The sequence below is a fragment of the Peromyscus leucopus genome, chromosome 6 (genome assembly GCF_004664715.2).
Source record: "Peromyscus leucopus breed LL Stock chromosome 6, UCI_PerLeu_2.1, whole genome shotgun sequence".
Classification (NCBI taxonomy): Eukaryota; Metazoa; Chordata; class Mammalia; order Rodentia; family Cricetidae; genus Peromyscus; species Peromyscus leucopus.
The window spans coordinates 46416862-46444841 of record NC_051068.1 but is presented as its reverse complement, the minus strand read 5'-3'; the positions used below and the strand labels follow the sequence as shown (position 1 = coordinate 46444841).

The following is a 27980-nucleotide window of genomic DNA, read 5'->3' as shown; positions in this document are numbered from 1 at the left end:
GAATGTGACTAATGTTTTGCAGGTAAATTCGCATCCCTTAAAAAGCATAAGCATGAAGCAGATTGGTTTCCAAAGACTCCATTCACTTGCGTAGGTCCTGCCTTAAAAAGCAAGCTTACAACTTCAGAGTCCAATACTTGGGGTGCTTTGGACAGGGTCTGACTTGGTAGCTCCTGCTTGCCTGGTGCTTACTATATTGGCCTCAAATACTCTCTGATCTTTCTGCCTCAGTATTCCCTGTGCTGGGCCTATGTTACCATGCCTGGCTCCGTGCCAATTAATCTTAAATCTGGCAGTACATTTCATATTGAGGACTGAGCTCTTCAGGGTAGCAGATTCATTGACAGGTCTACCTGGTTCTGGTTGTTTAACTAACCGAACACATCTGCTCTGGTACATTTTGGAGTACTGTCCTGCTGAGCTGACATCCTCAAATACTTCTGTAAGAGGCTTGCAGCCCAGTGGAAAGCTTTTGGGTAGCGACTGGGGTGGGGTTTGGTAGGGGTGGGAGGGGAAAAGAGACAGTGATGGAAGACAGTAGCCAGAATACATCATAAACGTGTATGAAAATAACAAAGAACAAAAGTGATCAATGGAAACACTTACAAAGAAAAAAAATTATATCCCAATCGCCTAAATGACCACATGTTATATAACAGGGTTATATAATAGTGACTGAGCTTTCCTGGAGTCCTTCCCTCCCACACTATGGCTGACAGGGGTGATGATGGTCCATCCTAGCAGATTTTCCTATTGACAAGACAAAGTGATGTTTCTCAGAAACATTTAGGATCCTTATTAACTATCATCTTGAGGGGAACTAGAAAAGTCATCCTGTTCTCACAGATGATGAGCTCATCTCGGAACAGAGAGGAGCCCATCTGAAAGAACAGGCTATTAATAATCTCTCGAAGGCAAGCCAACAAGTGCAGCTTGTTATGTGCTACTGCGAAGCACATTTGTGTTTGCATAGCTGTCTCCAGGGGGAAGAGGAGTCGGTGCTTTTCCAATTTGGCTCTGCTGGAAGTCTCAAGTGGCTCTGGGAATTCTAGGGAGGGATGGAGAGAGGCACTGAAGGGTGGGGAGGGCGGAAGAAGGAGGGATGGAGGAAGCATTTTCTGCGCATCAGTACTCCAGGAACCCCAATTCCTGACCTTAGGTCCATCAGAGAAACTTTGTTTTACATCCGGGGCTTCTTCATGCAATTTTATTTGAGGTGATATATCTGCTGAAGTCAGGGGTGTGGTGCACTTCTTTAATCCCAGCATTGAGAGGCAGAGGCAGGCGGCTCTTTGTGAGTCCAAGGCCAGCCAGGGGGACACAGTGAGGTTCTGTCTTAATAAAAAAACCAAATCAAGACAAATACTGAAAGCCTCCACGAGACTTAACCATAGCACAGTTCTGAAACCCTACTAAACTAGTATCTGTCGAGGGAAGAAAGACACAAAGGAAAGGAAACAACAGCACAAGAGTATGAAAAAATTTAGAAGGTAAAATGAAATAGAGAGAGAGAGAGCAATTCAAGTGCTTCTTCAGACTGGCTGGTGGGGGAGGGACATGAATCGATACCACAGAACCCCGCATTATTCGGGGAGCATGGTAGAGCTGTGCACAGACTCAGTACTTAAAGGGACCATTTAGACCAGCTCTCTGCCTGGCTAATCGCTGGCCTGGAAGAATCAGGAAGTTGACCGTCAAACCAGACGTGCTCTAGACTGGAGCACCTAGACATGTGCTAACCTTCCAAGCCTTCCCTTCCCAGGGTTATCAGACATGGCCGCACAGGCTTACGACCCCTCACAATAAGGCTGGAAGGTTCTTTTATATTGTCAGTCATAAGCCAAGAAAAAAGACCAGTAGATACTTTCAACTGGCTGCATTCTGGAGAAAGAGTGCCCCAGTTTGGCCAGTTCCATAGTGAAGATCCCCATTCATTTGTTCAACAATACTCAAGAGAGTCTGCATTACTTCATGTGGTTGTCTTGGTAACGAACACAACAAAGACTTGCTTACCAGTAATTTATACCTGAGTGATGGCAGAAGACACAGAACAGATTTAAATACATTATATAATGTCTTAATAAGAGTGACAAGAGCTAAAGAGAAAACCGAATCAGGGTGAGTGGGTAAAGAGGATAAGAGAGAAAATAGTAAGGACATGTGTGTTTATTTTCAATAAGGCCATCAGGAAGGACTCTCTGAGGAGATGATGTATGTTAAAAAAAAATTCAACCCATAATATAAGACAGTAAAATAGCCTTTATTATCCTATACTTAATGATTATCAGATAGAAAGTAAAATAAAGAAACTTATGAAGAAAATCACAGCTAATATAAAGCTCAGTCAAAACTATTTGAAACAGTCAAACTAAAACTTAAAAAGTTTCACTGAAATAAACTATACTAACAATTCTGAAAGTGTAAAGAAAATGGGGAAACACCTAGAAACATCATCTCATTAGAACTGACTCAAGAGGGCTGGGGAGACGACTCAGCGGTCAAGAGCACTGGCTGCCCTTCCAGAGGACCCAGCTGCAGGCATACATGCAGGCAGACACTGTCTACATAATAAATAAATATATAACCATTAAAAAAGGTGACTCAACAGGGCAGCAACAGGATGTCCAGGAAGAGGCCCAGTGAGGGCCCAGTATCAACAGTGTAGCTGAAACCAGGGGCCTCGACCCAGACCAATGATTCTTTGTGATGAACTTGTGCATGTAAAGATGTATGGATAAAGGGCTTTACTGTGCGACCCACTGTGTCACACTGCAGCTTCCATGACCACAGACTTTCCCTTTCTTCCTTTTTTATCTTAAATTTTATTTTGAGGGCAGATGCAAGGGTACAGGAGATAGATGGGATTGGGATGCATGATGTGAAAGACATGAAGAGTCAATTAAAAAAAGGAAGTTTTAAAAAATGAAAAACAGGTACAATCAAGTATCCCTCTTTTTAGATTTATCTATTTATTATGTACACAGTGTTTTGCCTGCATGTGTTCCTGCAAGGGCACCAGATCTCATTACAGATGGTTGTGAGCCACCATGTGGTTGCTGGGAACTGAACTCAGGACCTCTGGAAGAGCAGTCAGTGCTCTTAACCTCTGAACCATCTCTCCAGCCCAATCAAGTATCTCTCAAGGAATGCAAGCCGTTGTTGAAACAGACATGTACACAACAGACCAACACAGGTAAGTTCTACCTACCTCATAGAAGCAGATCATTACAATACTATGTAGACATCAGGGGCACAACTGGAAAGAAACATAAGTCCCAGCCCGTTTTTAAGCCAGATAATTCTAAAATCAGACAAAATATTTTAAGAAAAGAATATAAGGGCTGGAGAGATGGCTCAGAGGTTAAGAGCACTGACTGCTCTTCCAGAAGTCCTGAGTTCAATTCCCAGCAACCACATGGTGGCTCACAACCATCTGTAATGTGATCTGGTGCCCTCTTCTGGCCTGTAGTCATACATGCTGTATACACAATAAATAAATAAATCTTAAAAAAAAGAAAAAAAGAAAAGAATATAAAAAGACCCATGTCAATCATGAATAAAAATGTAATAATCTTAAGTAAGATATTAAAAATAAAGAATATGAAAAAAGTTTATACCAATTAGCTTAGGTTTATATTGGATATGCAAAGATGGTTCAATGTTTTGAAAATCTATAATGTACTTCACTGATTCACTAACAGATCAAGAAAGATCAAGTAAGTGACAAAGTTATTTCAGCAATGAAGAAAAATCATGTGGTAGTATTCATCGCCCACTTACCATCAAGGTTCTTTGTAAATTATTAATACAGGGGAACATTACTAATTCTATACAAAGAGTAATTAGATATGACATATAATTACTGTCACTCTAAAAAGGTGATTGCAGAACCAGTCTACTCAGTATGAGGAGTGAGCTAATGACTGTACCCACTGTGATTTCTAATCCTCACTGTATTCAAATACAAAGTACAAAAGTCAAGTACAAAAGAAGCAGAGAAAGAAAACAGGGGCCAGAGGCTGGAGAGAAATCATTCGAGCCACTGTACTTGGTAAAAGAGATTGTTTACAAATCCCCAAAGAATCTTTGTAACCCACAGACTGCTATAAGAAATTACAGAAGTAATATCAGCGATAGTAAAGTGAGTATAAGACCCACGGGTGGTATAGCATAGTGATAGAGCACGGACTAGCACTCACAGGACTAGGTTTGACCCCCCCACCCCCCACCCCCACCCCGCCACAGGAAGTGGTGGAAGGGGGGTTGGCTAGCTTAAGAAGTTAGTTGCAATTCTTTCTCTTTGGCAGCAAGCCACAAGAAAGCTTTATTAAAGGGAATTTAAAGAGTCAAGACAGGAAGTCTCTAGAGTAAGTTTAACAAAACATGTGCAGCATCTCTAAATGGAAAAAAAAACAAATCCTTATTTTCAAAAAGACTTCATAAATGGAAAGATAGACTGTGTTCATGGATAAGAAGACTTCACACTGTGAAAATGTAATTCTTCCTAAATTGATCTATACACAGATTCAATGAGAATCTTTAAAAAAATCTATGAAATTATTGAACTTTATAAGATGACTTAAATTTATATGAAGGAATAAAAAAAAAAAGATGTATTCTCTCATTTTATTAAAAGCATTAATTTTCTTTTTTTTGTCTGACTGAAAAGATTAAGGGGACTTGACTATCCAAATACTGGGATGTATTTTGAAGCTATAGTAATTAAAATAAATAAATAAAGTTTTGGAGCAAGAGTAGGAACAATGAAATAAACAAGTAAAATAAATATTCCCATGATTGTAAAGCACGAGCAGGAGTGATTTGAGAGATCAGTGAGTGGAGGAGGTAATTAATTAATTAATTATGTTTAATGCAGTAGTTTATGTAGCCACTTTTGCAATGGTGGGCACTGGGATGTTCTGGAATGCTTGCGGCTGTCACATGCTGCTCAGAAACCCTCTTGTCCATGTCTTCTGCACAGGTGAGGATTTCTCTTTGATTTGAACATAATAAAATGGTTGCTATAAAGAGGAAGAAGAAAGCAGTCTTCTCTCCCATACTTTGTAAAGAAATCAATTAACTGATTATAGATTTCTAAAAAACCAACACTTTCAACCTTTGCTAGGACTAGCAAATATCTACTGGACTATGGGTAGAAATAGGTTTTGTTTGGCTTTCGAGACAGGGTTTTCTGTAGCACAGGTTCACCTTAAACTTGCTGTCTACTCAGGTGGGTCTTGAGCTCTGACCCTTCTCCCTACACTTCCTGTGGGTGGGGATTGCAGTACCACCATGCCCAGTTAAGGATTTCTTACACAAAATTATAGGCAACACTGACCAGAAAAAAAAAATTACTTATATTAAAATCAAGACTTAAAGCCACAAAACACATAAGGAAGTGAAAAACAAGTTACAAGCTGAGAAAAGATATTTGCAATGTATATTTAGGATTCATAATATGGAATAATATTATGAGTAATATTATGACTAAATAACCTTGATAAGGAAAAGCATACACATGAAGGAGGAGGAGGAGGAGGAGGAATACCAGAAATTTGAAATAAGACACAGACTTTTCACAGAAGAGAATATGCAACTAGTTAACAACACGAAATGCTGCCATATTCCTACTTAACTAACAAATAGTTTTTCAAAGATAATACAAAGTGCTGAAAGGTCTCAGAGGCACGGGGTCTCTGAAAGACCCCTGCTAGGAGAGTATCCTGTGACTACCAGGTCACAGGATTGTCATTATGTCATCAGTGGGAACATTCATGTATTTTCCTCATAAATCCACCCTCGTGTGCACACTAAAGAGAAATTCTCCAACCTGTGCAGAAGACATGGACAAGAGGGTTTCTGAGCAGCATGTGACAGCCGCAAGCATTCCAGAACATCCCAGTGCCCACCATTACAAAAGTGGCTACATAAACTACTGCATTCACTTAGGAGAGCAGACTGTGGAATTCAAAACCACGCATGCATGGGCAGAGAGTACAAAAGAGCCAGTTCCTATTCACGTCAAACAGCAGCGTGCCTCAAGTAACTCAAACATGTTATATGGCTCAGGTGAAATAATGTCTGCTCTCAAGAACACACACATTTGATAGTTAACCGATCCTAAGTTGTGCTGTAACTACAAAGGGAGAATGAAAAGAAGAATGGAGGGCGTGTTTGTGGGCAGAATGTGATAAAAGATAAATCCCAATTTTCTTATTTTCTTTCCTTCCTTCCTTCCTCCCTCCCTCCCTCCCTCCCTTCCTTCCTTCCTTCCCAGAGACAGTATTTTTCTATGTAGCCCCGACTGTTCTGGAATTCACCCTATAGACCAGGCTGGCCTCAAACTCAGAGAAACAATAGATGGCTATTTGAACTAAAACCTGAGCACATAAGCATTTTATGTACAGATATGTAGGTAAACATCCAAAGTAGCAGCCAAGGAGCTGGAGTGTACTCCTTCTACAGAGCAGAACAAGATGTGGGCACGCGTGTATACACACATTACAATACCCAGTCCTGCACATTATAATAGAGCAGGGTATGGGGGTCAAGGAACGATGAATATGATCACTGCCACCTTCATGGATATGTGTAAACACACATTTCATTAATAAGTAAATGCATTTTATCAAACTGCATGACGTGTATCACAAATATATTAAACACACCTGATAAGAACACAGAGGTATGAGTTTACAAAGAAAGCTTCCCATTTGTACCAGAGGGATGTAACAGTGTGCCAAGACAGGTGAGGCTTCTAGATAAGACAGTCTGGCCCCCTGGGGGTGGAGCAGAGAGCAAGAGCAAAAATCTGTAAGGCCCAGTCTCCTCGTTTCGCACTCAGGAAAAGTCAGGATGAGTAAAATGAAATGAGTTGTTATTCTCATTATGCAAAGTAGGGTAAGACAAAACCGGCAGGTCTCCAGGCCAGAGCCTTTCTGTCATAGCCACCCGGAGGTGAAAGGCCAGGGGGCAGACTAACTTTCTAGCTCCTGAGGGCAATACTGGAAGAGAAGGCCGGTACCCAGCTAAGGAGGAGATGCCTTAACATTCATGGGCAAACCAGAGTGTGCTCTTGAGGCACCCACCTCCCTTTACTGCTTGGAACACATGCACTCGTGTGAGCATGTGTCTGCCTCTGATTGCTGCTGATTTACAGGGCTCTCCAAGCACCAGACAAGGCTTAGTAAAATCAGACAGGGCAGGACTAGGTAGATATTGGGTTGCCTAATTCTGGGTCTCCCATGAAGCAGAGATACAGCAGTCATCTTCTGATTGAATGAATGTAAGGCGCTATCATTTGTTGCTGGCTCTGGGCTTAATGTTGTCATTATATGCAGTACTTACATAGGGCATGTTTGCTTTCGGCTCAAAAGACAGAGAACCAGACGTGGTGGGGGTGGAGTGGAGGGAATTGGAGTGTTGATGGATCTTTGGTTACAATTCTCTTCATGGAAACAATATTCTATGCTTTCATCAAGCGCTTGGAATGCAACACTTTCGAAAATTATCTATTGGTGGGAGTATCCACTAGCCCCCAGAATGGTGGCATGGTCCTCAGCTGGGAGTGGCATAGAAATGGAGGATTTCAAGCTCAGCTGAGACACACTGAATCAGAACCTTCACCTCAATTCCCCATATAAACGTGTTAAAAGTTCAGAAGGCTTTTCTGTTTTGCTGGCAAAATGGGAACCTTAACATATTTTATTTGGAAAGGAAAGCTATGCAAATTACCAATAACCTCTTGAAAGAACTAATGGTTAAGTGAGTAATGATATCCTAAAATAAAGACCAAGAAAACCTACCTAGCAGACAAGTGAAGAACAGTAATAAACATTGAACGATCGAAGTGAGAGTTATATTTCTTGTGTAATGGTATTCATTGCAATCAAATGTATTAAGGGGGGACTCTGGGTGACTTTGGGGCTGGGAAATCTGGTGGTCTGCCACAGGTGAAAGGTATCACTTGCTTAGGCTTGTGGCCTGATCACCCATCCCCCACACTGTGAAATCAGTGTTCTCTTCAAAGACCAATAAAATATAAAAACGTCACTTCCCGTCACTGGGCAATGGGCCATAGCAACAATCACCACGGAAAATAAAGGAACACACAAGTGGGAAGGGGTCTGCCTAGAACCCTGAACTAACCACAAAAGGACACAGGGCTCTCGTTTATTAGACCTACAGGCACCACACGGTACACACCAGAAAACCAACTCAAAAGCGCACTCACCTGGAGGAAAGGCTGGGCTTCCCGCTTTTGCTACAGCTGGTGTAGATTCCGGGGCCATCGTCAAAGAAGCTTCCAAGGGCCAACTTCTGTCTGATCGACTCTCTCTCATTTTTTTGTGCCTAAATTTTCAAGAAAAAAAAAAGTGCTGATCAGTGGGCAGACACATCACAAGCATAGGGAGTCCACCTTGCTGAATTTCTTGGACTGTAACACCAGACAAAAAAAATAAATGGGCTCTAGTCCAGAGAGGTTTCAATTATTAAAAGCTGAAATGAAATCAGTCTCTTCTGGCTCCAGTTCCAGTTCGTTGGTGCCTTTTTTTGATCTCTAGTTTAGGTGATCACTGTGGTGCCAATCCATTCCACCCGACTAGATGGAGTTGGTTCGTAACAATTGCCCATCACCTACTAGTCAGGTCAGGGAGGCCAACAATTCTCCTAAATTCAGTCACTCTGGCCCCAAATGAGGCTTTCCCCCGACTTTTCCTTCTCTCTCCCCTGTATGTCCCTTCAGCCGACACCTTGACAGCAAGAACAATGACTCATTCAGTCCCGCACACTGGATTCTGTGAGCTGGCTGATGCCGTAGCTTGGTCTGGCACAGAGCCTTACAAGACCAATACCCCATCTGCCCGCATTGGGCTTCCAGTTTTGCTGGGGATGATGACTGTTTCTGTCTAGGCGTTTGCCTCCTATTACCAGAGTATGTGTGAGCACGTGTATAAGGCCTGTGAGAGCTGGAGAGTTGTAATTGGCCTCATCGGTCTCATATTTTGATTCGAAGCACGCATAGCAAAAAGACTTGAACTATGCTACTGTGATCATCTGGGTGTGTTTACAATACTCAGCTTCCTATTAAAAGCCCCATAAAAATTCACCATGCTGAACTTTTAAGCCCCTTAAACAACGGGGGAGGAGATCAGAAATGATTTCCTTAGTTAAAAAATAAAACTACTACAAAAGCCACCAGGAAACCTGGGCTGAGAAGATTCGGGGGTTCTGTTTGGTGGGATGAAAAGGTTATGAGTGGGACCATTTCACGTGATGAGCAGGTTGCTAAGGACTGCTCCCCCCTCAACCCCCACCCCCCACCCTGCCGGTTACAGGACTTGGTGCTGCCGGTGTTCTCCCTACAGAAGGTTCTAGAGCCATATCTGTGCACTCCTGTGTCAGAACGATGAACTGTATATAGAGTTGGAAGGACGGGCTGACAAATGACTCTTGTGAAAGGCTGAATGCAGTAAGGGTTGCTCTGTCTCACAGCGCATGTGGTCACAGGTGGCTGTCTGCATTTCAATCTAACAATTGGTTAATTAAAATTTAAATTCAGTTCCTCAGTCAATCTGGCCTCATTTCAGGGGCTCAAAAGCCATCGGGATGAGTATGGATATCACATTGGACAGCACAGTAAAATATGACAGTATAGTATTTTACAACAGTTCCCATGTTCTGGACTCAGCAGCCTATGTTAGACTGAACGAGTGTGTTTAAAATACACATCCTGGGGTGCTACATCCAGACACTGAATTTCAGAAGGTTAAAAAACTTGTAATTCAAAGAACGCTCACCTCTACACTCCTCTTCTCTAAGACTTGAATTCTGAATACATAAGCATTATTCTAATTGACACTTAGCAGTGATATCTATCAATACACCTCCCTCCCATTTTGGCACATACCAAAGATATTCTGTAATACTAGGAGCTAGTATTTTCATACAGATGTTTCTTACAAGGAAGACACGAATTTCACTCTGTGTGTTGCCCTGCTCCAATCCTGAGCACTAAGAGAGTCCTTAGGAGATTGTTAAGGGAAGCAGGAATGTCTTCTATTTGGCTAAGCACTCACAACTGTAGTTCGGGCCCCTCCATCAAGGCCTACTGCCCTCTCAAACCCAGACCAACGCAGTGAACCAGAGCCCATACCACCTGCAGTTAGCACAGATTTAGCTCAAATCATAAAGCCTATGTCTCAACCACAAGCCCTCAACAGTCAGAAAACTATTAAGTAGAATTGAATATCCAAATAAAAACCAGGAGATAATGTGAGTGTCCATGACTGATGTCAACAATCGCTGGTTCAAAACTGGTCTGGATCTGGAGGAGTCCTGACGAAGAGCAACACCTACCCCATTGTTCCGTGTCAACACACCCTTGGTTTCTTGTCCATTCTTTCTGGAATACACAGTGCTACAGATATTGGTGTTGGTGGAGGGGCACTAAAAACATTTTCCCCATTTCCCTTTCTGGATTCCAATGAACAAAAGTTAAAGAAAATAGAATATAAAGGTTAACGACAATTCCATTACTTAGATCATTGCTAACAGTTGGTATATTTCCTCCTAGTTTTAAAAAATTTTGTGCATATACTGAAGATTTCCTATAGAGCACCTCACGCTCTTTAAAAACACACGTTCGAATGATTGCTTATCATCCCACCCTACGGGGTTTCCTTCTACTGTTAGCCACTTGGGGTTGTGTCAACTTAAAAATAACATCTTTACATAAATCCCTGCCCACATGGCTGATGATTTCCCAGGGACGAGTTCCTGGAAGTGGGATTGTCAGATCAGCTGGGAGTGAACATTTGTAGAAGCTCTTGACACATCTTGTCACATTGCTCCAAAGAAAAGCTGCTTCCGTTCACATGCCCACCAGCAATGCAAAGTGGCTTCTGCTGCCTTCCGGCCAACACCGAGTGCTGGCTGCTGCCGTTTTTTTTTTAGTGTGACAGGCGCTCACGTTCTCTTCATTCCAACTCCTTCCGTTTATCCATGAGAATAAATGGTTAAGTGTTTGTGTTTCTGTATTTTCTTCCCTCTGAATTACTTATTCCTAGGTTTGTTTATTTTTCTACAGAGATCTGAGGGTTTGAAATTCGCTGCATGAAGGGAATTTGTCCTTTTGACTTTTAGCTGTGTTTCGTGGTTAAGTCAATAGTTCGCGTCCTCTGTCACGTTGCTGGTGGCTTTCGTGTGTGGAAGACTTTTCTCTGTTCAGACCCGAAACTAATCTCCATTGATGATGGAGAGTTAACTAGGAGAGGTCTCAGCAGATGGCTAGTGGTGAGGTAGCCAGCAATAAATGGTAACCTAACGGTTAATCCTCCAATGACTTCCGTTTAGAAGATGAGAAACTGAGGGTAACTAGAGGTTACCTGATTGTTAGGGAGAAGATCTAGGGTTTAAGTGTATGCTTTCTGGTTCTAGATCTTTCTTCTCTTGCACCTTGTGAAGAACAGAGTGCAGGCTAACAATAACGGTGGGCACTATGGTGAAGACACACTGTGGGACTAGAGTTATGGATCAGTTTCTTCTCTGACACGGATGTGATGCCTTCCCAGAAAAGCACAAAACACTGTGCTGCAGAGCATCTCTTACCACGGGCCAACTGTAGACAGAGGTGTCTCCAAACACCTGGCAGACACTCTCCTCATCACCTCAGCTCAGCCCTCTCTTTTACAACATCTGAGTCCAAGTGTTCCAAGTACCATAACTTCGATTACTAGCAAAGCCAGAATCTTCTATTGTCTGAGGAATTCTATCCGGAGGGCATTTGGATCTCACACCTCCCGGAGACCAGAGATGCCCCAGGTTGAGGCCGGCAGAGAAAGGGCGAGACTAACACAAACTAACAAAAAACCACCCTGTCTGGATGTACTACAGCCAGCAGGGCCGAGGACACTACTCAAAAGCCTTGGGAAAGACCCTCATAAAACAAAACTGAAATGTCTAAAGTTGATATTGTTAGCAAACAGCCAAAGAGCAACTGAGGCCACAAGACAGAAAAGCTGTTCCAAACCAAGATGGAAGGGAAACTGGTCTTAGGTGGTAACCCCCCTTTTTTTTCTTTCTTTCTTTCTTTTTTTTTTTGAGACAAGGTTTCTCTTTGTGTATCTTTGCATCTTTCCTGTAGCCCAGGCTGGCCTCGAACTCACAAAGATCCGACTGCCTCTGCCTTCTGAGTGTGGGGTGGGGGTGGGTGGGTGGGGAGAGATTAAATTAAAGGCGTGTACCACCACCCAGCCCTCCATGGTAACCCTTAATCCGCCTCAGACAGTTCTGTCCTCAGCCACGGCTGCATTCCTTACTGCCACACACTGTGCCTGGGCAGGTAAGGCTTCCAGGGGCCTTCAAGGGTGTTGTGCAAGCTGCAGGGATCTTACAGGGCACTTAGATTCCTTTTCCAGTGTGAAATAGATCTACTGCAATTCCCCAAATGTGGTAGGAAGAGCATGTCCTAAAGGAACTAATAGACTGTTCTGCTTGGGTAGACGTTGTCTATTTGAAACCCAGCTGTCTCCAGGTCCTTTCCATGCTGCTTTCAGGACACAGCGTGAACCCTTCCCTTATATTAATACAGCTGTATCATTCCCGCATTCTCTCCTAGGCTCCTCCGGCTCACGTCTGGCTCATGCTACGTCGCTGGTGGCATCTAGGTGTCTCTGAAGCCAGGGGTACTTGTCATGTAACATGATACTCTGCACAGACATTTCCAAGGAAGGATTAGGTATGTCTTACGTTTCTAAAATATATTGCACTGGCACATAGTGTTTGTGTGGAGACACATCTGTGAGGCATAAGGAACACTCCCTGGGCAACAACACTCCAAACCCAATTAAAAAGTCACCGGGGTTCGAGACAACAGCAAGGGCTTCCTCCTCCTAACTCATGCACGTGATGTAACCATGACAGAAAGGCTTGCCAGACTCAGAGGAATGTAATCTCCCCCAAAGATATATATATATATATGCCTAAAAACTCCAGGACCTAACTGACGGAAACTGCACAGAACTGCCGTGGGATGGCGTTGTTGGTGCCAGAGAATGGCTCCGTGGTAAGAGCACTGACTGCTCATGAGCCTTGACTTGACCGCCCCTTCTCCATCTTCTGGGCTGCTACAAATGGAAAGGATTGTTTGCAAAAGCAATGAAGTAAACGTAGTGGGTTTCCCTATTGACGACAAGTTCCACGTCTGAGATTCCACAACGGAGGGTTGAAAGTGCGTGAGGGGGAATCTGTCTGGACTGTGCATGTACACACACTTCATTCTTGCTATTCCCTAAACAACACAGTGACTACATACAAGGCATCTCTCTGTATTGTACCAAGTATGACAAAGTGTATGAGAACTCTGCATTACTTTATGTTGGAGACTTGAACTTGAATCTGCTATCTGTGTGAGTGTGTGTGTTTGTGGTGGTGGGGGTGTGTGTGTTAGAAGCAATGCCACATAGATAGGAAGAGACGACCAGACTTTTGACAAGGCCAACAAGGACAGTGGTGTCCACAGAGGAAGAACTTCCTAAGTAATATGGGCTGTATCATCTCAGGAGCCACTGGTCTCCTTCGCCCAATGGGAGTCAGGGTTCTAGGAGCTGCTGAGACATCAGTATGCCGAGTGGAGACTATGAATGCATACACACACACACACACACACACACACACACACACACACCGTGGGTGACACATTTCTTTGAGTCAGTAGATCCCTAACCCGAATGTGCATGGCAGTCTCCCAGAAGGCTTGTAAAAGCACAGGCTACGCTTCTGCTTCAGGCCTGGGCTGGCGCTGAGAGGGTGCAGGCCTACGAGCTTCCAGATGCTGCTGCTCTGACGTTCAGATGCACAGCGCTAATTCCCCTTCCCCCATGCCCACATCTGTTCCATGTAGCATGTCCAGCCTCTGCAGCCAGGACCACGTGATCTGTAGCAGTCTGGCCTCCCCTAAGACCCTGTGAGGATGCTTGTTTGAAGCAATTGATGATCTTCTTGCCTCCATGCAATCTATCACCTTGTGATACCTAGTTCATCACCATTAGCAGCATCCACCAGGGAACCCAACTGGGAATCTGACGCTCCCTGTGGAAAAAGCACTCTTCCTTTAGGAAATGGCGGTCACTTGTTTCTCTCCTCTGCCTGGAAGACAGCTGGACTGTAATAACTGTAGGCGGCTCTCCAGGGTGGGCGAGGCTGAGGCTTTGAAAGATCAGGAAGCAAAAGTACAAGATGTATTTGTTCAGTGGCAAATTTCAGTGACTTTCTTTGAAATTAAACAGTAAGCAAGAAAACTTGGGTATATGGCCGATACTTTTTAATGATTTTCTTGCTGAGATAAACCATGGATTTCTAACAAGCTCAGAATAGGAAAATAGCATTCTATGAGAAAAGAAATGGAATACCTTTGAATGCCAAAGTGCATAAATACTTGTATAATGCAGGTTATTTCAAATTCTTGAACTTTATTTTATTCCCTGGGAAGTGCTTTTAAATTATGAGTGGATACAGTCACTAAGTGGCATTGGATCTTTCCACCGTGTGGCTGAATGGATATTAAGCCTGGACGCTTTCCTTTTCATTTAGTATTTCTGACATTTTCCATCTCACTTACACTAAACATTCTACCAAAAGGTCACGAAGAAATGTCAGCTGCAGGTTTCCTGGATTGCCTTTGAAATTTCAGGAGCACGACTTGGGAAAGCTGGCCTTGAATACCTATTATCCAGGAGGGCCACCATGGGGGCAAGTTCATCTGTTTTTCCTGAGAATGGCTGACATCAAAAGTGCTGGGCTATTAGTTTATAGGATGAGGTGTTTACATTAGTGTGACCGTGAAGGCGGTTTTGAACAGGGTTGCTGACTGTCCGCCTTCCCATGCTCTGAGGGAATAAGCGCTGCTATACAAGGGCCCTGATAGGGAACCAGTCTGACTGTGATGGACTAGAACAAAGGTGTTTAACAAAGACCTGTTGTTGTTTGTATTTTCAGGCTGGCTGCTCTGATTTTCTGATCTTTCAGCTTTCACCCTGCTTTCTGACTCCGGGTTTTAATTAAGACCAAATAGGATTTGTGCTACAATTGTAAGTTCAGTAGTTACTTAGAATGGGAACTTTGATGATGGGGGGAAAAGTATAACCGTTGAACCTGACTGCTGGAAGTGTTCAAGCGAAACCCTAACAGGGTATACAGTTGGTTTCCCACCCTGAGAGCAGCCTATCCCAAACAGAAGCTGTTGGGAACAGCCTGAACTCATTTCTAGTTCTCAAACAACTGCATGCCCAGATGACTTCTGCACAGGACAGTGTTATCTGGCAACTCTATTTTTAACGGGTGCCATTTCAGAAGCCCATCACCGTCATTCAGTATCACCGCCAGGAACACAACAGTCCAAGACACTGCCTAGTTATGAAACGGCCTTGGTCAACTGCCAGGAAACCAGTGCCTTCAACCCATGGGCAGGATGGACTCAGGGCCTGGGAGAGTGGGAACACGTGGATGACCTGAGAAGAGGGTAGAGCAGAGGCTGGGCCACAGGATCCAGGGTGGAGACTGACACTACTTGAGGTTACGGAAACTCTTTGAGCCTCGAGTTTGTTTTTTTTTTTAAAGAGATAATATCTATTTCTCAGGTTGTTTGGACAATTAAAAGAAATAGGAAGTGTTCAACATGTTGTCTGATGCAGAGAGAAAATGGTAGCTGATAGTTTATGAATGGTACCTGAAGCTGGGCATAATGGAAGAGCGGGCAAGATGAGGAGGGTAGGAAGGTAAAAATATTAAAGTGCTGGAACTATGTGGAACAAGTTAGCCCATCAAGACAGAAAGTGGCTGCCAAAGGCGAACTGGACAAAGGGTGTGGGGTGACTGCTAATGGTCCCAGGTTTCTTTTGAGGGAAATAGAATGTTCTTGAACTAAATAGTAGTTTGCACAAGCTTGTGAATCTACTAAAAGCCATTTAAAAAGTGTTTTATCTTGAGACAATGTCTCACTATGTAGCCTTGGCTGGCCTGGAACTCGCTATGTGGACCAGACCGGACTCAAACTTGAACTCACTGAGATCTGCCTGCCTCTGCCTCCCAAGTGCCGATATTAAAGGCATGCAATACCTTTTGTTGTTATTGTTTTGAGACAGAGCTTCTCTGTGTAACAGCCTTGGCTGTCCTGGAACTCCCAGAGATCTACCTGCCTCTGCCGCCTCCTGAGTGTTGGGATTAAAGATGTGCACCACCACCACCCAGCTTTGTATTTCTTTTAATAAAATACTATGCTCACTCCCAAAAGAAAAGAGCTAGCGTCCTAAAATAATTCCTGAGAAGAGAAGCAAAGGAGAAGGAAGGAGGCCATGACAAGAAAGGGGTACATACGGTTTTCTCAGTGTTTCACTGGACATTCTAGAAACAGCCCATTTCCTGACCATGATGGCTGACTGAGGTGGGGCCCCTGGGTGATCCTGAAGCTGAGGGCTACATATTAAGGACATTTGATTCCTAGTTCTGAAGAAAAGGAGACCCTGGCCCCTAAGCTGGAGGAGATTTCCCCCCAGGTGGCTGAGGGGGAGGCAGGGCCCAGGCTTGGGTGACTAACGTGGTTCTTCAAGCATATGCATGCCTCTGAGCCAGGAGCCGGGAGAGTTAATGGAGGTCGGCGGCTGCTTTCCCTCAGTAATTGTGTGGGGAGGGCAGAGCCTGTCAGGAATGGCAGCTGGCATTCCGGGTTCCTGTTTATCGCAGTTTATCTCAGGCAGCCATTTCCATTCACCTTTTAAAAAAAACATGAGGCGCAGCTGTGGCTTCACTTAAATATTTTCCCTTCCAGCCTTTTAATTTTTTTTTTCCACGGGGTCCTCCCTAATCCTCCGCTGTAATTAGATGTAAGCCACCGGGGACAACACCTCTGTAGGACAAAGCTGAGCCTGCCAGGTCCTGGGACGGCACTGGTTCCCTCATTGTGTGCACCGTGGCCTGGGAACAGAGAGCAAAAGCCAGCTTCTCCGGGCTTACTCGGGGGCACAGCCGGAGCCAGTCCTGGGCTGTGTGCTTAAACCATTACTCAGGCCTCCCTTCCCTCTGTCCGCTGATGGTCATTCAGATATCCTCTACCTTGGCGCAGCCTCGGGGGAAAGTTTCAGAGGTCCATGTTGGCTGTGGACGTTCTTGCAAGGCAGCACCTGTTCTTGTAGCATGTGTTTCTGTGCCTGTCCTCCCGGATCCTAAGCTCCCGGAGGGAAGACTCAGCCTCCCTTCCGAGACCTTGCTGCAGTGTAGAAGTGAGGAACAAGGTTGTTGGCAGATGATGGAGGACAGCTGCTGCTTCTTCTTCTTCTTCTTCTTCTTCTCCTCCTCCTCCTCCTCCTCCTCTTTCCTTCTCCTCCTTCTTCTTTCTTCCTTCTTCCTCTTCTTCAGATTTATTTATCTATTTTTCAGAATATGAGTGTTCGCCTACACATATGTATGTGTACCACATGTGTGCCTGGTGTCTGAGGAGACCAGAAGAGAGTGTCAGATCCCTTGGAACTGGTGTTACAGGTGGTTGTGAGCTTCCACGTGGGTGCTACACACGGCTCAGCCGTGGCTCCGGCCTCTGTGGATGCTTGAACAAGTGACTCAGAAGTGGCCACAGTCAAGCAGGAAGAACCAGGCTACGCACACATCCTCCACACGGCTAGGATCTCCGTTTCCTCCCAAGTGCAGGATCTGTTCTCTGGTCTGCTTTTTACTATCATTAGTGGATAAAGCAGGTTCTTAATAAAACATCTTTCCTCCAGGCAGGGCCTTCCCCAAGGAAAAGGGACAGATGCATCTTTTCCTCCCTGTGCCTTGGTGAACCTAATTTTAGTCATTGGAAAGTGACCTTTCCCCGATCCCGCAGGCTGTTTGTCTGACTTTAAAACAGCCCTGTAAAACAATCCCTAGACACGTGTGGTATTTATTAATGTGACCCATCCAGGGAATTGTATGGCACCTGGGCAGCACATGCTGATTTTCCAACTGTTTTTGATAATGGGCCTCAATGAGGGGAGAGTTCACAGAAAAGGAAGGAAGGTCTCATTAGGACTTCTGTTTTCATTTGTAAGCATTGTATTCTCTCAGCTGTTTGTGTATGTTTTAGACGTTTAGATTTCCAATGGTAAATTAGTATAATTTTGGAATAAAATAAATGTATACTTGAGGCACAGTCTCCAATGCATTTAACTGATGGATGCAAGGTCAAAATACTTTTTTATGGGTATTTAATTTATTTTTTTCCTTAGTCAACCAAAGACCAAAAACACTGAAGAGGAAAAAAAAAAGCTTTGAAAAGGAAGATTCTAATTAGGTAAAGTGATTTTTTTTTTTTATGAGAACTGTTTTTTTCTCATCTTTGCACTTGGGGAAAAAAAAGCCTATATTACTTTATTTCACTAGAAGCTCTTAATGAAATTACATTTTTTTTCTCTAAGCCTAATGAAGCCTTCACAGTGACCACAGGTGTGGGTACACCAGCTCGCGCGCGCGCGCACACACACACACACACACACACACACACACACACACACACACACACGAAGGCACTTGGGGGAACGAAGACGCTGATATGGTGGGGCCAACTCATGTTTAGGGTCCTGAACACTGTGCACCCACATGTCTAGAAGCTTCACCTAATAGGTTGTTTTGTGCTAACGTGTGAGGTACTATTTCTCCCGAAATCACACGTGGCCTTCTATTGCCCATGCTTCCCGGTGGGCGACACTGTTTTGTTGAAGGTGGTGCCTCAAAGCTCCTTCGAGCCCTACATGTCTGCAGCTTGGGCCAGCCCTGTCTCGGGTTGCCAGTGTAGCACAGCTCACTTATTCTGGGCATCTGGTTGCCTCCCTGTCCCTGGGTAGGATACAAGCACAGTGCCCATGATTTTATTGTTAACGAATTAGCAATAGTATGCCTTTCATTTTTCCCTCGTGTGAACTGATCTTGACTTTTTTTTTTTTAATATCTGAAAAAAAAAAAAGAGTTGACAAAGAAAACTGTGACCAGTTCTTTGGCACTGAAAACAGGTCACAAGAGAACTACACCCTTGCTCTGCAGGGTTGGATAAGTGATCTGACCGATGGCAGAGTGTCCCAAGTGTCTTTTGTATACCGGCTTCCGCCAAGTGGGGGAAGGGTGGACAGCTGGGGTTTCAGGACACCAAATCACCACACTTGAGCCCTTAGTCCCTGGTGGAGAATCATTAAGGCAAGGCAAACACACAGAGGGTAGCATGGCCTGGTCACTGAGGCCTCCTGCATGTGTAAGTTTTATCCACTGGAAAAAGAATAGGAATGGTTATGAAATAATAAGGAAAAGTACTCCAGAGAGACTCCTTATTCACACCCAGTCTTAGGTTTAGGATGAAGCAGATGTCAGAGTTGTCAGATTTGAGGAATGAACACGCTAGAACCTTCTCTCTAATTCTCACTCTGGGGGAGAACACCAATGACATCTTTAATCGATTTAAAAAAAAAAAAATCACCAAGTTTTACTGTCCTGCCAGACTACATTCATTGATATTTACTTCTGAAGGAAAAGAAATCTTTGTTTCCAGGTCTACAATGGGGGCTCCTATCTACATGTTCTGCAGCCATGAACTACACTTGACTTTTGTCAAATAGTAACGTAAGAAAGACAGTGTGAGTTTAGGCTTCTGTGGACAGACAAGTATATGTTTGTAGTTTGATTTCATGACCTCACCCATATAACTAAAGCTATTTTTACTTGGGCCTGTTATTACCAGACAATTATCACATAAAACATCCCAAAATATATTTAGTGACTTTCAAAAGGAAAGACAAGTAGAAAATTCACGTTGTATTGACTTTTGTAAGATCCCAAACTTCTCTGTAAAACTTTTTATTTTTCATTGTTAAAAACAACAAATGTAGAAGATCAGTTAGCCCACCAAGTAATTATTTCTAGTAAACTGTTAAAATGTCAGAAATTAAAAAACATCTCTTTGCATAAAATGTTGCTTAGCAATGAAGCAGCAGTAGAATTTTTCTCAACTCTAGAACAATAACGTGTATGCTTTAGCTGTTGTTATTTTAAAGGCTATAAGCTGGGAAAATCTGGAACTCTCAGAGCTTACTGTGGTTAAGTCTGTGCATTTAGTTTTTCTTCACTCTTGAACGGCAGTGACCACCGTGTGTGGAATTTGGCAACCTTCCTCCCACTTAGAAAAATGGTCCAATTGTTTATAAACAAAAGAGCTCCCCCCTTACCTTTTTATAATTCCCCTCCAAATCCAATGGGGATTCTTGACTGATGATATCATCCATTCCATCACTGTCCAAATTCATCCTTTAACTCTTTAGAATTTCACTTAAATAATCTCCCATGAATCCTGACAGGCTGAAGCGCCAACTGCCCAGTACCTTGGTTACCACTCATGCTGGCATGGAGAGCCAGCTAAGCGCCTGCCTGTGCCTGGCTGTAGTGTCCTTGCCCCTTTCTGCCTCAGACAGTGCCCCGCCTGCCTGGCTTCTTTCTCCAGGGCGCTGGGCAGCTGCCTGCTGTAAGGCTCACTCCGTCCCTGACAATCGGCTTGTTGAGAGAGTCCAGCCTTCCCACCATCTGCCGTCACCTTCCCTGAATGATTTGGCCCAGATTCTTCTCCACAGCACCTTTCCTGCTCCCAAAAAGGGAAAAGAGAGACACACTGAGCTTCCGCCAGCTGACCTGACTCCAGTTCAGGGCCCAGTGTGAACTGGAGCTTGGGGAGGCAAGGAGCCTGCCCTGAAGCTAGTAGACTGCGGGATAAAAATAGATGCAAAAACTTGCAGCCCGAGAGGTCTCGCTGTGAGCCGAGCCGGGTGCTCCACAGAGAATGAAAACTATCCTTTAAAGTGACCTGTCTGACAGATGTTCACCATTTTTCTTTTTCCCATAACCACCGGGAACCACTTCATTTCTTTCCTTTTTTTTCCCCCCCCAAACCATTTCTTAAAACGAGATGTAAAAGTTTCATCATCTGGAATGAGCACTAGCCCAAGACTGAAGCCAATTCCAATCCAGAGAAACCCTTCTTTGCCCCAGGAGCACGGCTTTGTTCTATTAATATATAGAGAAAGGGATCCATCAACGTTTCTTTAAGATTCAGCCAGTGGCAGGCTTTTCCACAGAAGCAGGGCTTTCTTTTCTATTGCGCTCTTTACCCTTTTCCCATGGCTTCTGGTTTTGTTTATGGGCTTTACATGCAGCCAGGGAAAGGGCCACAGCTGGAGGATGTTTGGCTCAAAGGAACAGACAAACAGAAGTTCACAGGCACACGCTCGAGCATACACATGCACATCAAATTAATACTTCCATAAACTACAAAAACATGTCATTACTTCAAAACAATCGTTTGCAGGAAAAACCAGCCACGGAGGAACTCAAAGGCCAAGGCTCCACTTAGCAGCAGGCCTTACCTTCTGACATGCTCACACAGAAAACTGTAAACGCACTAGGCGGTCAGTTCTCCAATACACATTCCTGAGCAGCCGCAACATTGTTGAGAACCGTTCTGAAGCAAAATGCCATTCCACGCAACCTTGTTTGGCATCTCAACGTCTTCTGACAGGTTCACCTTTAGCTGTTTACCTATTTCTCTCCATCAGTATTTTTAAATTCAACTTGTGCTGGACTTGTGCTGTAAACACGCCTCAGTGAGGTTTACGGTAGCCCTGTTTCTATCAAGGAAATATTTTCCTCTTGCTGCCCAGATCCAAATCTAAATCCTTTTATTCCATCCTCCTCCCAGCCAGTCCTCTCCCCTCCCAAGAGGATGAATAGCCCTTTTGTCAGGTATCACAGTGACAAGTTTCATTTTGTGGGACACACTTACAAGGGCTGCCTCCCTTGCTGAGATCTCCCTGCCTTACGCTGGTCCAAACCCATGGACCCTCATTCCAGATGGAAGTTCCCCTATTTGCATGCTGGAAGTGTCCTGGAGTGTTCGTCCAGATTACGTGACAATGGTGGCCACTGAGTGCTGGGCTAGGGCTGGTGGTCACAAAGCGGAGCAGTCACAAAGATCAAGGCTTTGGGGTTAAAGTGATGCTCCGCTTTGAACGATCCTCTGTCTCCTAAATCTAGACCGAGGAGGGGAAGCACACATCTTCTTACATGACATGCAGCTACACAACAACAACAGTTGTCACTGACTGGGGCCAAGTCCCTTACATGTGCTTCCTACATCTTTAATCTTTTTATTAACCCCGTGGAGTATGTATTATCGTCAGCTGCATTTTATAGCTGAGGGGGGAGGGGCACACAGAGATGTTACAGACCTCCGCCAAGGCATGGTAGCTAAGCAGTAGGCAGGCAGGAATTTGAGCCTAGGTCCTCTGCCTTGGTGGCCCGCATTGTAAACGGGTGTGCTACAGCCCCCTACTGGTTGCCCCCCGTAAGCAATACACAAGCGTGGTAGAAGCGTATTTTTTTAAAAATTAGGATGCACCGAAGAGAAAACCAGCAGCACTCCTCGGTGACGATGTCGGATGCTGGGCTGTTCTCTAAATCATACATCTGGCTCCCCCAGCACGCCCTGCCACGCACCTCCTGCTGCTGGTGCCTCCGGAAATGAAAGGAGAGCTGTTGCTCTCGTGACCCGGCACACAGTCTGGTGGATTTGCTTCCCTGCTTTACCCGGGAGCTCTCCGAGTCACCGGGGCTTCTTCCTGACAGCGATTCCTGTTTTAGGTGTTTTTTTCTCTACGGAACAGAGATTTGGTGCTCACTCTCTTTATTCGCTTCACGGTGTCTGAGACGTCGCCTTGCACATGCTAAGCGGTCAGTGCAGAGCTGGTGCGTATGTGAAGAGTGAGAAGCAGCCGCAGGTAACAGGGATTTTCAGCCCACATCGTCGGTGGGACCCATGTGAGTCCGGCTGGCTGAGGGAGGAAGGCCACCTGCCTATAGCATGTTCCATCTAGCCGTTTACCTCAGCCTGCAGGGCAGCCCCTTCAGGAGCAGGCTGCACACACCCTACAGGTGTGTTTTGACTGGCTTGGCTCCAGTACACAGTTGAAATTAGAAGAACCAAACTTTTATCATTAAGGATCCATACAAATTATACAAATAATAATAGTGTATTATTAATAATGCATTGACTATATACACACATACCAATGTATAAACACATACATCAATTAATGTTCTGTCTTTTAGAAACAGGGCACTTGGGTCCAACAGGGAAACTTCTCAGCTGCTCAGTGACTACAAGGATCAGTGGTGGGAAGGCGCTGCCGGACCTCCCGACTCCACTGCCCCACCACCTCCCTTCTCATAAGTGGGTGCTGCACTCCCGCAAGCAGCCCCATGCCACCGCCTAACGCAGGGATGTGACAGCAGTTTGCACGAGGCCCCAGAAGCAATGCCGTTCCTCTGCAACTCCCTAGATGAGTTCTCAGCACAGGCACACTGCCCAAACCCTTTCCAGGTGACCCGGCAGTCAGTGTCCCGTCACACGGGACAAAGGTGATCTTTGATGCACTCTAGAGTTTTCCTACTCGGGGTGACTCTTAGAGCAGAGCATCACAGAGCTAGGGGACTTGAGAACACAAACTCTCAGGTTCCACTGGAGGCCTCCCACATCAGAGGCTGTGCTTCTGAAGAGAGATCCCTGTGATTTCTCTCTCTCTCTTTCTTCTCTCTCTCTCTCTCTCTCTCTCTCTCTCTCTCTCTCTCTCTCTCTCTCTCTCTCTTTCTTCTCTCTCTCTCTCTCTCTCTCTCTCTCTCTCTCTCTCTCTCTCTCTCTCTCTCTCTTTCTCTTGAGACAGGGTTTCTCTATGTAGTTTTGGTGCCTGTCCTTGATCTCGCTCTGTAGCCCAGGCTGGCCTTGAACTCACAGAGATCCGCCTGGCTCTGCCTCCCGAGTGCTGGGATTAAAGGCAGGCACCACCACTGCCAGGCCCCTGCGATTTCTAAATGCCCCTTCCATTTCTGAAGCAGAGCTGTCGAACTTAGGGAAAACAAGTCGTTATTAGCCGCCTTTCTTCTGTTTTGGACTGCATTTCCAAACAGGCTGGCAAGACTCTGATTTTTGTTGCCTGAGATCAACATTGCAATAAATTTCACTTGCAAAAAGCGGTCCTAATGAACACAGGACTGGATGAAACAAAACCAGCCTCTGCCTTGGCAGATAGGAGCTGAGTAGATGGCGGGAGGCTTTGCAGTGGATATGCAAGCTAAGGCCAACACTGCATGTCCTCTCTTCAGAGAATGAGAGAATGGTCTAAAGTGCACCATCTAGGAAGAAGCCAGGCCCAGACACGAATGCTCTCTTAGAAAATGTGCTCACAGCCTCTCAGAATCTGAGGCTGAAAGCTCCTTTCCTTGCCCTGAAATCCAAGGACGCCAAGCCACACTCTGAACAGCAAGGCGTGTTTCTCACGTGATCTAATGCTTTTAAATAATCATTATCAGCCATTGGTGGAAATTATTGACTCTGAGAAGCCTGAGTACATTACTGGGAAATCACTTATGGACTGTCAAAAGCCTCTCCTACTCAAAGGTGGAAACTCCATCTAATCGCCCTTAACCCTTCAGTCATCCGATCCCACCCTTTAACATCCCCATTCTACCTTCAACATTACAATCTCCTTCCAAATCATTTTTTTTTTTAATGTAAAGCTCATCTGAATTTGGTGTGCTTTTCAACTAAGATATTCTTATGGCTAGAAAACCCCTGGAAATTTGGAGCACTTAGAAACAAAAAAGTAGGTTAAAACCATTAAAATAATGACATTGGGAGGGGGAGGCAGTACCGGAAGCAGCCAGCGTCAAAGGCGTTTCCACATCCAAAGAGCGAGGAGCACGTCTGTAAATCTTCCTGCCAGGCTAAAATCCCGAGTACCAGAAACACCTCTGCCCTCACCCTGACAGCCCACGGCCCAGCCACCGGGCGGGACCACTAATGCCCCCATGATGTTCCTCTCTGCGTCCCATCCCATAATGGCTCTCCTACACTGATTGCCACTCGGCTGCCCTGATGGGCTGCTTTCTTTTGAACGCAAGCAGTTTTGTCAAATTACTTTCTATTTTAGGAGGCTTAGTAGTTTCTGATGCTTCCATACGGTGTACATCAAAGTTTCAAATTTCCCCCTGGTATAGAGAATATAAATATATAATGGAAAATGGCTCAGGTGGTATACAGCTCTATTAATGTTTCCCTCCGTTTGTGAAGCTGTAATTGCTCACCCAAGATTATATATTTATATGTACAACCATAGATATCTATATCAGTATCTCTCTCTTTATATACAAATATATATATATATATACACACATACATACACACACATACATACATACATACATACATATGTATGTGGGGTTTCTACTCTCCAAAAAGCTATGGTGCAATGGTCTGTACCACAAAGATGTCCCCTTTCTTCCCCTCCCCCACCATCGCCATCCCTTCCAAGAGAAAATAACAGATCTTGGGATTAAATGAGCTTTAAATATTTACTTCTTTAAATCGCTAAGTCTGACTCATGAAGATCGAGCCCCTACAAGAATGCGTTGTGCTACGTGTCTAGGTCAGATGAAGTTCACAGTGAGGCCCAGCTGATGACCATTTGTAATCTACATGTCACTCACCCACCTTTTGGTGAGAAAGCACAGAATCAGATTTTTTTCAGACATCTTGGCTAAAAACCAACATAGAGACATTTATACCCAGAATTACTTTTTGTTGTTGTTTGTTTGTTTTCTGAGACAGGGTTTCTCTGCGTAGTTTTTGATGCCTGTCCTAGATCTCGCTCTGTAGACCAGGCTGGCCTCAAACTCACAGAGATCTACCTGGCTCTGCCTCCCGAGTGCTGGGATTAAAGGCATGTGCTACCACTGCCCGGTCATAATTACTTTCTTAATTGTTACTGTTATCATATGCTTAGAAAGAAAACCATCTCAACAGACAGATCACAACTCTTCTCTAACCAGGCAAACTATGAAGATAAAACACCCCAGCATTGTCTACTGTGAAGACAAAAACTTCCCAGCTAATGAAAAATCTACAGACTAATGGAGAAAATCACTTCATTGAACTTGTATCTAAAAGTCTGTATCAAAATAGTGGATAAAAATGCCCCAGAGTTCTCTTTTCAACCCCAAGTGCTGTTTCCTTCCACTGTGCAGATGGACCCAGACTTATCCTGGCACTCTTGGGTGAACTCCAGTTCGACACCCTGTTCTCTCATTCTCAGGAAGGAAGAGGGGAAGGAGCTGGTGTCAAGAGGGATAGATGGATTTCTTTGCTTCTGTTAACCACTACATGATCCGCCAGAATCTGGGCATTCAGGACTGTTTACTGCTTTCTCTACTGAGAATTTGAGGGTATCTTGATGAACTACTTAAACGGATACACTCCCTAGTTTTAGCATTTGAGACCAAGGTAGGGTATCTTTTGGTACAGTGAGCTGGGCATGACACTTCACAGCATTTTGCTCCAGAAAACTAAGTGTTCTATGAGGCCATGAAGTTACCCCTCTGTACTGTGTAAAGGGATGATGCAGTCAGGGGCTGGATGAGAATGCTCAGTAGGGAAACGTGCTTGCTGTCAAGCCTGACTACCTGAGTTCAATACCTGGGACTGAAAGGTGGTGGAGAGAACCAACTCCCACAAACTGTGCACCATGTTGCCCACCTAGCTCCCACAAGAAAATAAATAAATACGAAAATTTCAGAAAATTTAATATATTAACAAAATCAGCAGCTGGGCTTGGTAGGGCAAGCCTGTAATTTCAGCTTCTTGGGAGACTAAGACACCACTGGACTGTATGTAGTCTTTCAACGTTGAAACTAAAAAAAGACTGGGGATAGACGATACAGCCCAGCAGCAGGGCCCTCGCCTGACATTCAGGAGGCCCTGGGTTTGGTCCTGAGCAGAGATGCAGGGACTAAGGAAAAAGGAGGGGGAGGGGGAGAAGGGTGTTTTTGAATAAGTGTGGAAGTGCCTGGAGAAAGGCCATGAGGTGTCTTGGCAAAATCCTTGAGGTGAGCTGGAAAAGCTAAATATAGTGAGGGATGAGAGAGGACTGGGTGCAGGTAATGGACATGAGGCATGAAAGAGAATACAGAGCTAATTGTTTTTCTAGTTCTAACTGTCATGGATTTTGTTTATTTGTTTGTTTGTTTGTTTGGGTGGTAGATATGTGCATAAAATATACTCAATACTGAAAGTGTAAAATTTAGTGTGAAGCTTCACAGTTTCTGTTTTGAAAGTCAATTCTAAACGTATAGAAGTTCATTAAATTGTGCAGACTTTGGGTCTGGTTAATTTTGGTGTGTGATATTTTTATTTATTTGCATAGGTTTCGAAAGAATGAAGTTTATAGAAAAAGTGCAGAAGTGCCTGAGGGCAGAGCGCGAGTTTCATCTTGGCGAAATCTCGGGGTAAAATCAGCAGGGCTGGAGGTACTTCATGCATTATTCCTGGGTGGGCTGGGATGTGCGTGCATCGCCTTCATTCATTGGTTGTGTGTTGCCCTGTGTCTTGTTCGGGCATCCAGGATGTCTACCTAGCACCTGCTCCATCCGGCTAGTTCTGGGGTCAGCTTTGCTGGTTCCCTGCTGCAAGGTGGAGATCTGGATAGCTCTCCAATTCTTGGGGCTCGGAACATTTCAACAGCAGCAAATGCAGTTCAGTCCGACAAGCATTCAACAGTCACAAAGTCTACGTGTAAGGCAGAGCCTTCTAAAAAGGGGTCCAAGGGTCTTGTCTTCAGGAGGCTTTCTCTGATGGAGAGGTAAAGAGGTGCTAAGGGAAGGAAGCGTGCCGGGAGACATTTTGATGGTGAGGAGGCAGCTTCCTGCGGGAGGTGGTGGCATTTGCGCCTTGAAAGTAGCTGGCAAAAGGTGTGGGCAGGTGGTGCGTGGGTGGGAGGCATCCCGGCATCCCAGCTGGAGGGAGCAGCAGGGAGAAAGTGGGGGGGGGGTACAACATCAGATCTGGAGGGAGGGAGGAGGACTTCGTC

General features: G+C 44.6%; 1 protein-coding gene across 6 annotated transcripts in view; it reads right to left on the bottom strand.

Moving 5' to 3' along the window:
* Window positions 1-27980, bottom strand: part of LOC114691717 (IQCJ-SCHIP1 readthrough transcript protein) — a 735800-nt gene that overhangs the window by 21142 nt on the left and 686678 nt on the right. For 5 of the 6 annotated variants that reach the window (XM_028867228.2, XM_037206648.1, XM_037206649.1 and 2 more), the window contains one exon: window positions 8234-8352. In XM_028867228.2, coding sequence (XP_028723061.1) covers window positions 8234-8352 — 119 coding nt within the window. Of the gene's footprint in view, window positions 1-8233; window positions 8353-20243; window positions 21030-27980 lie in introns of those variants that run through there. The other variant, XM_028867229.2, reaches the window with a different exon arrangement.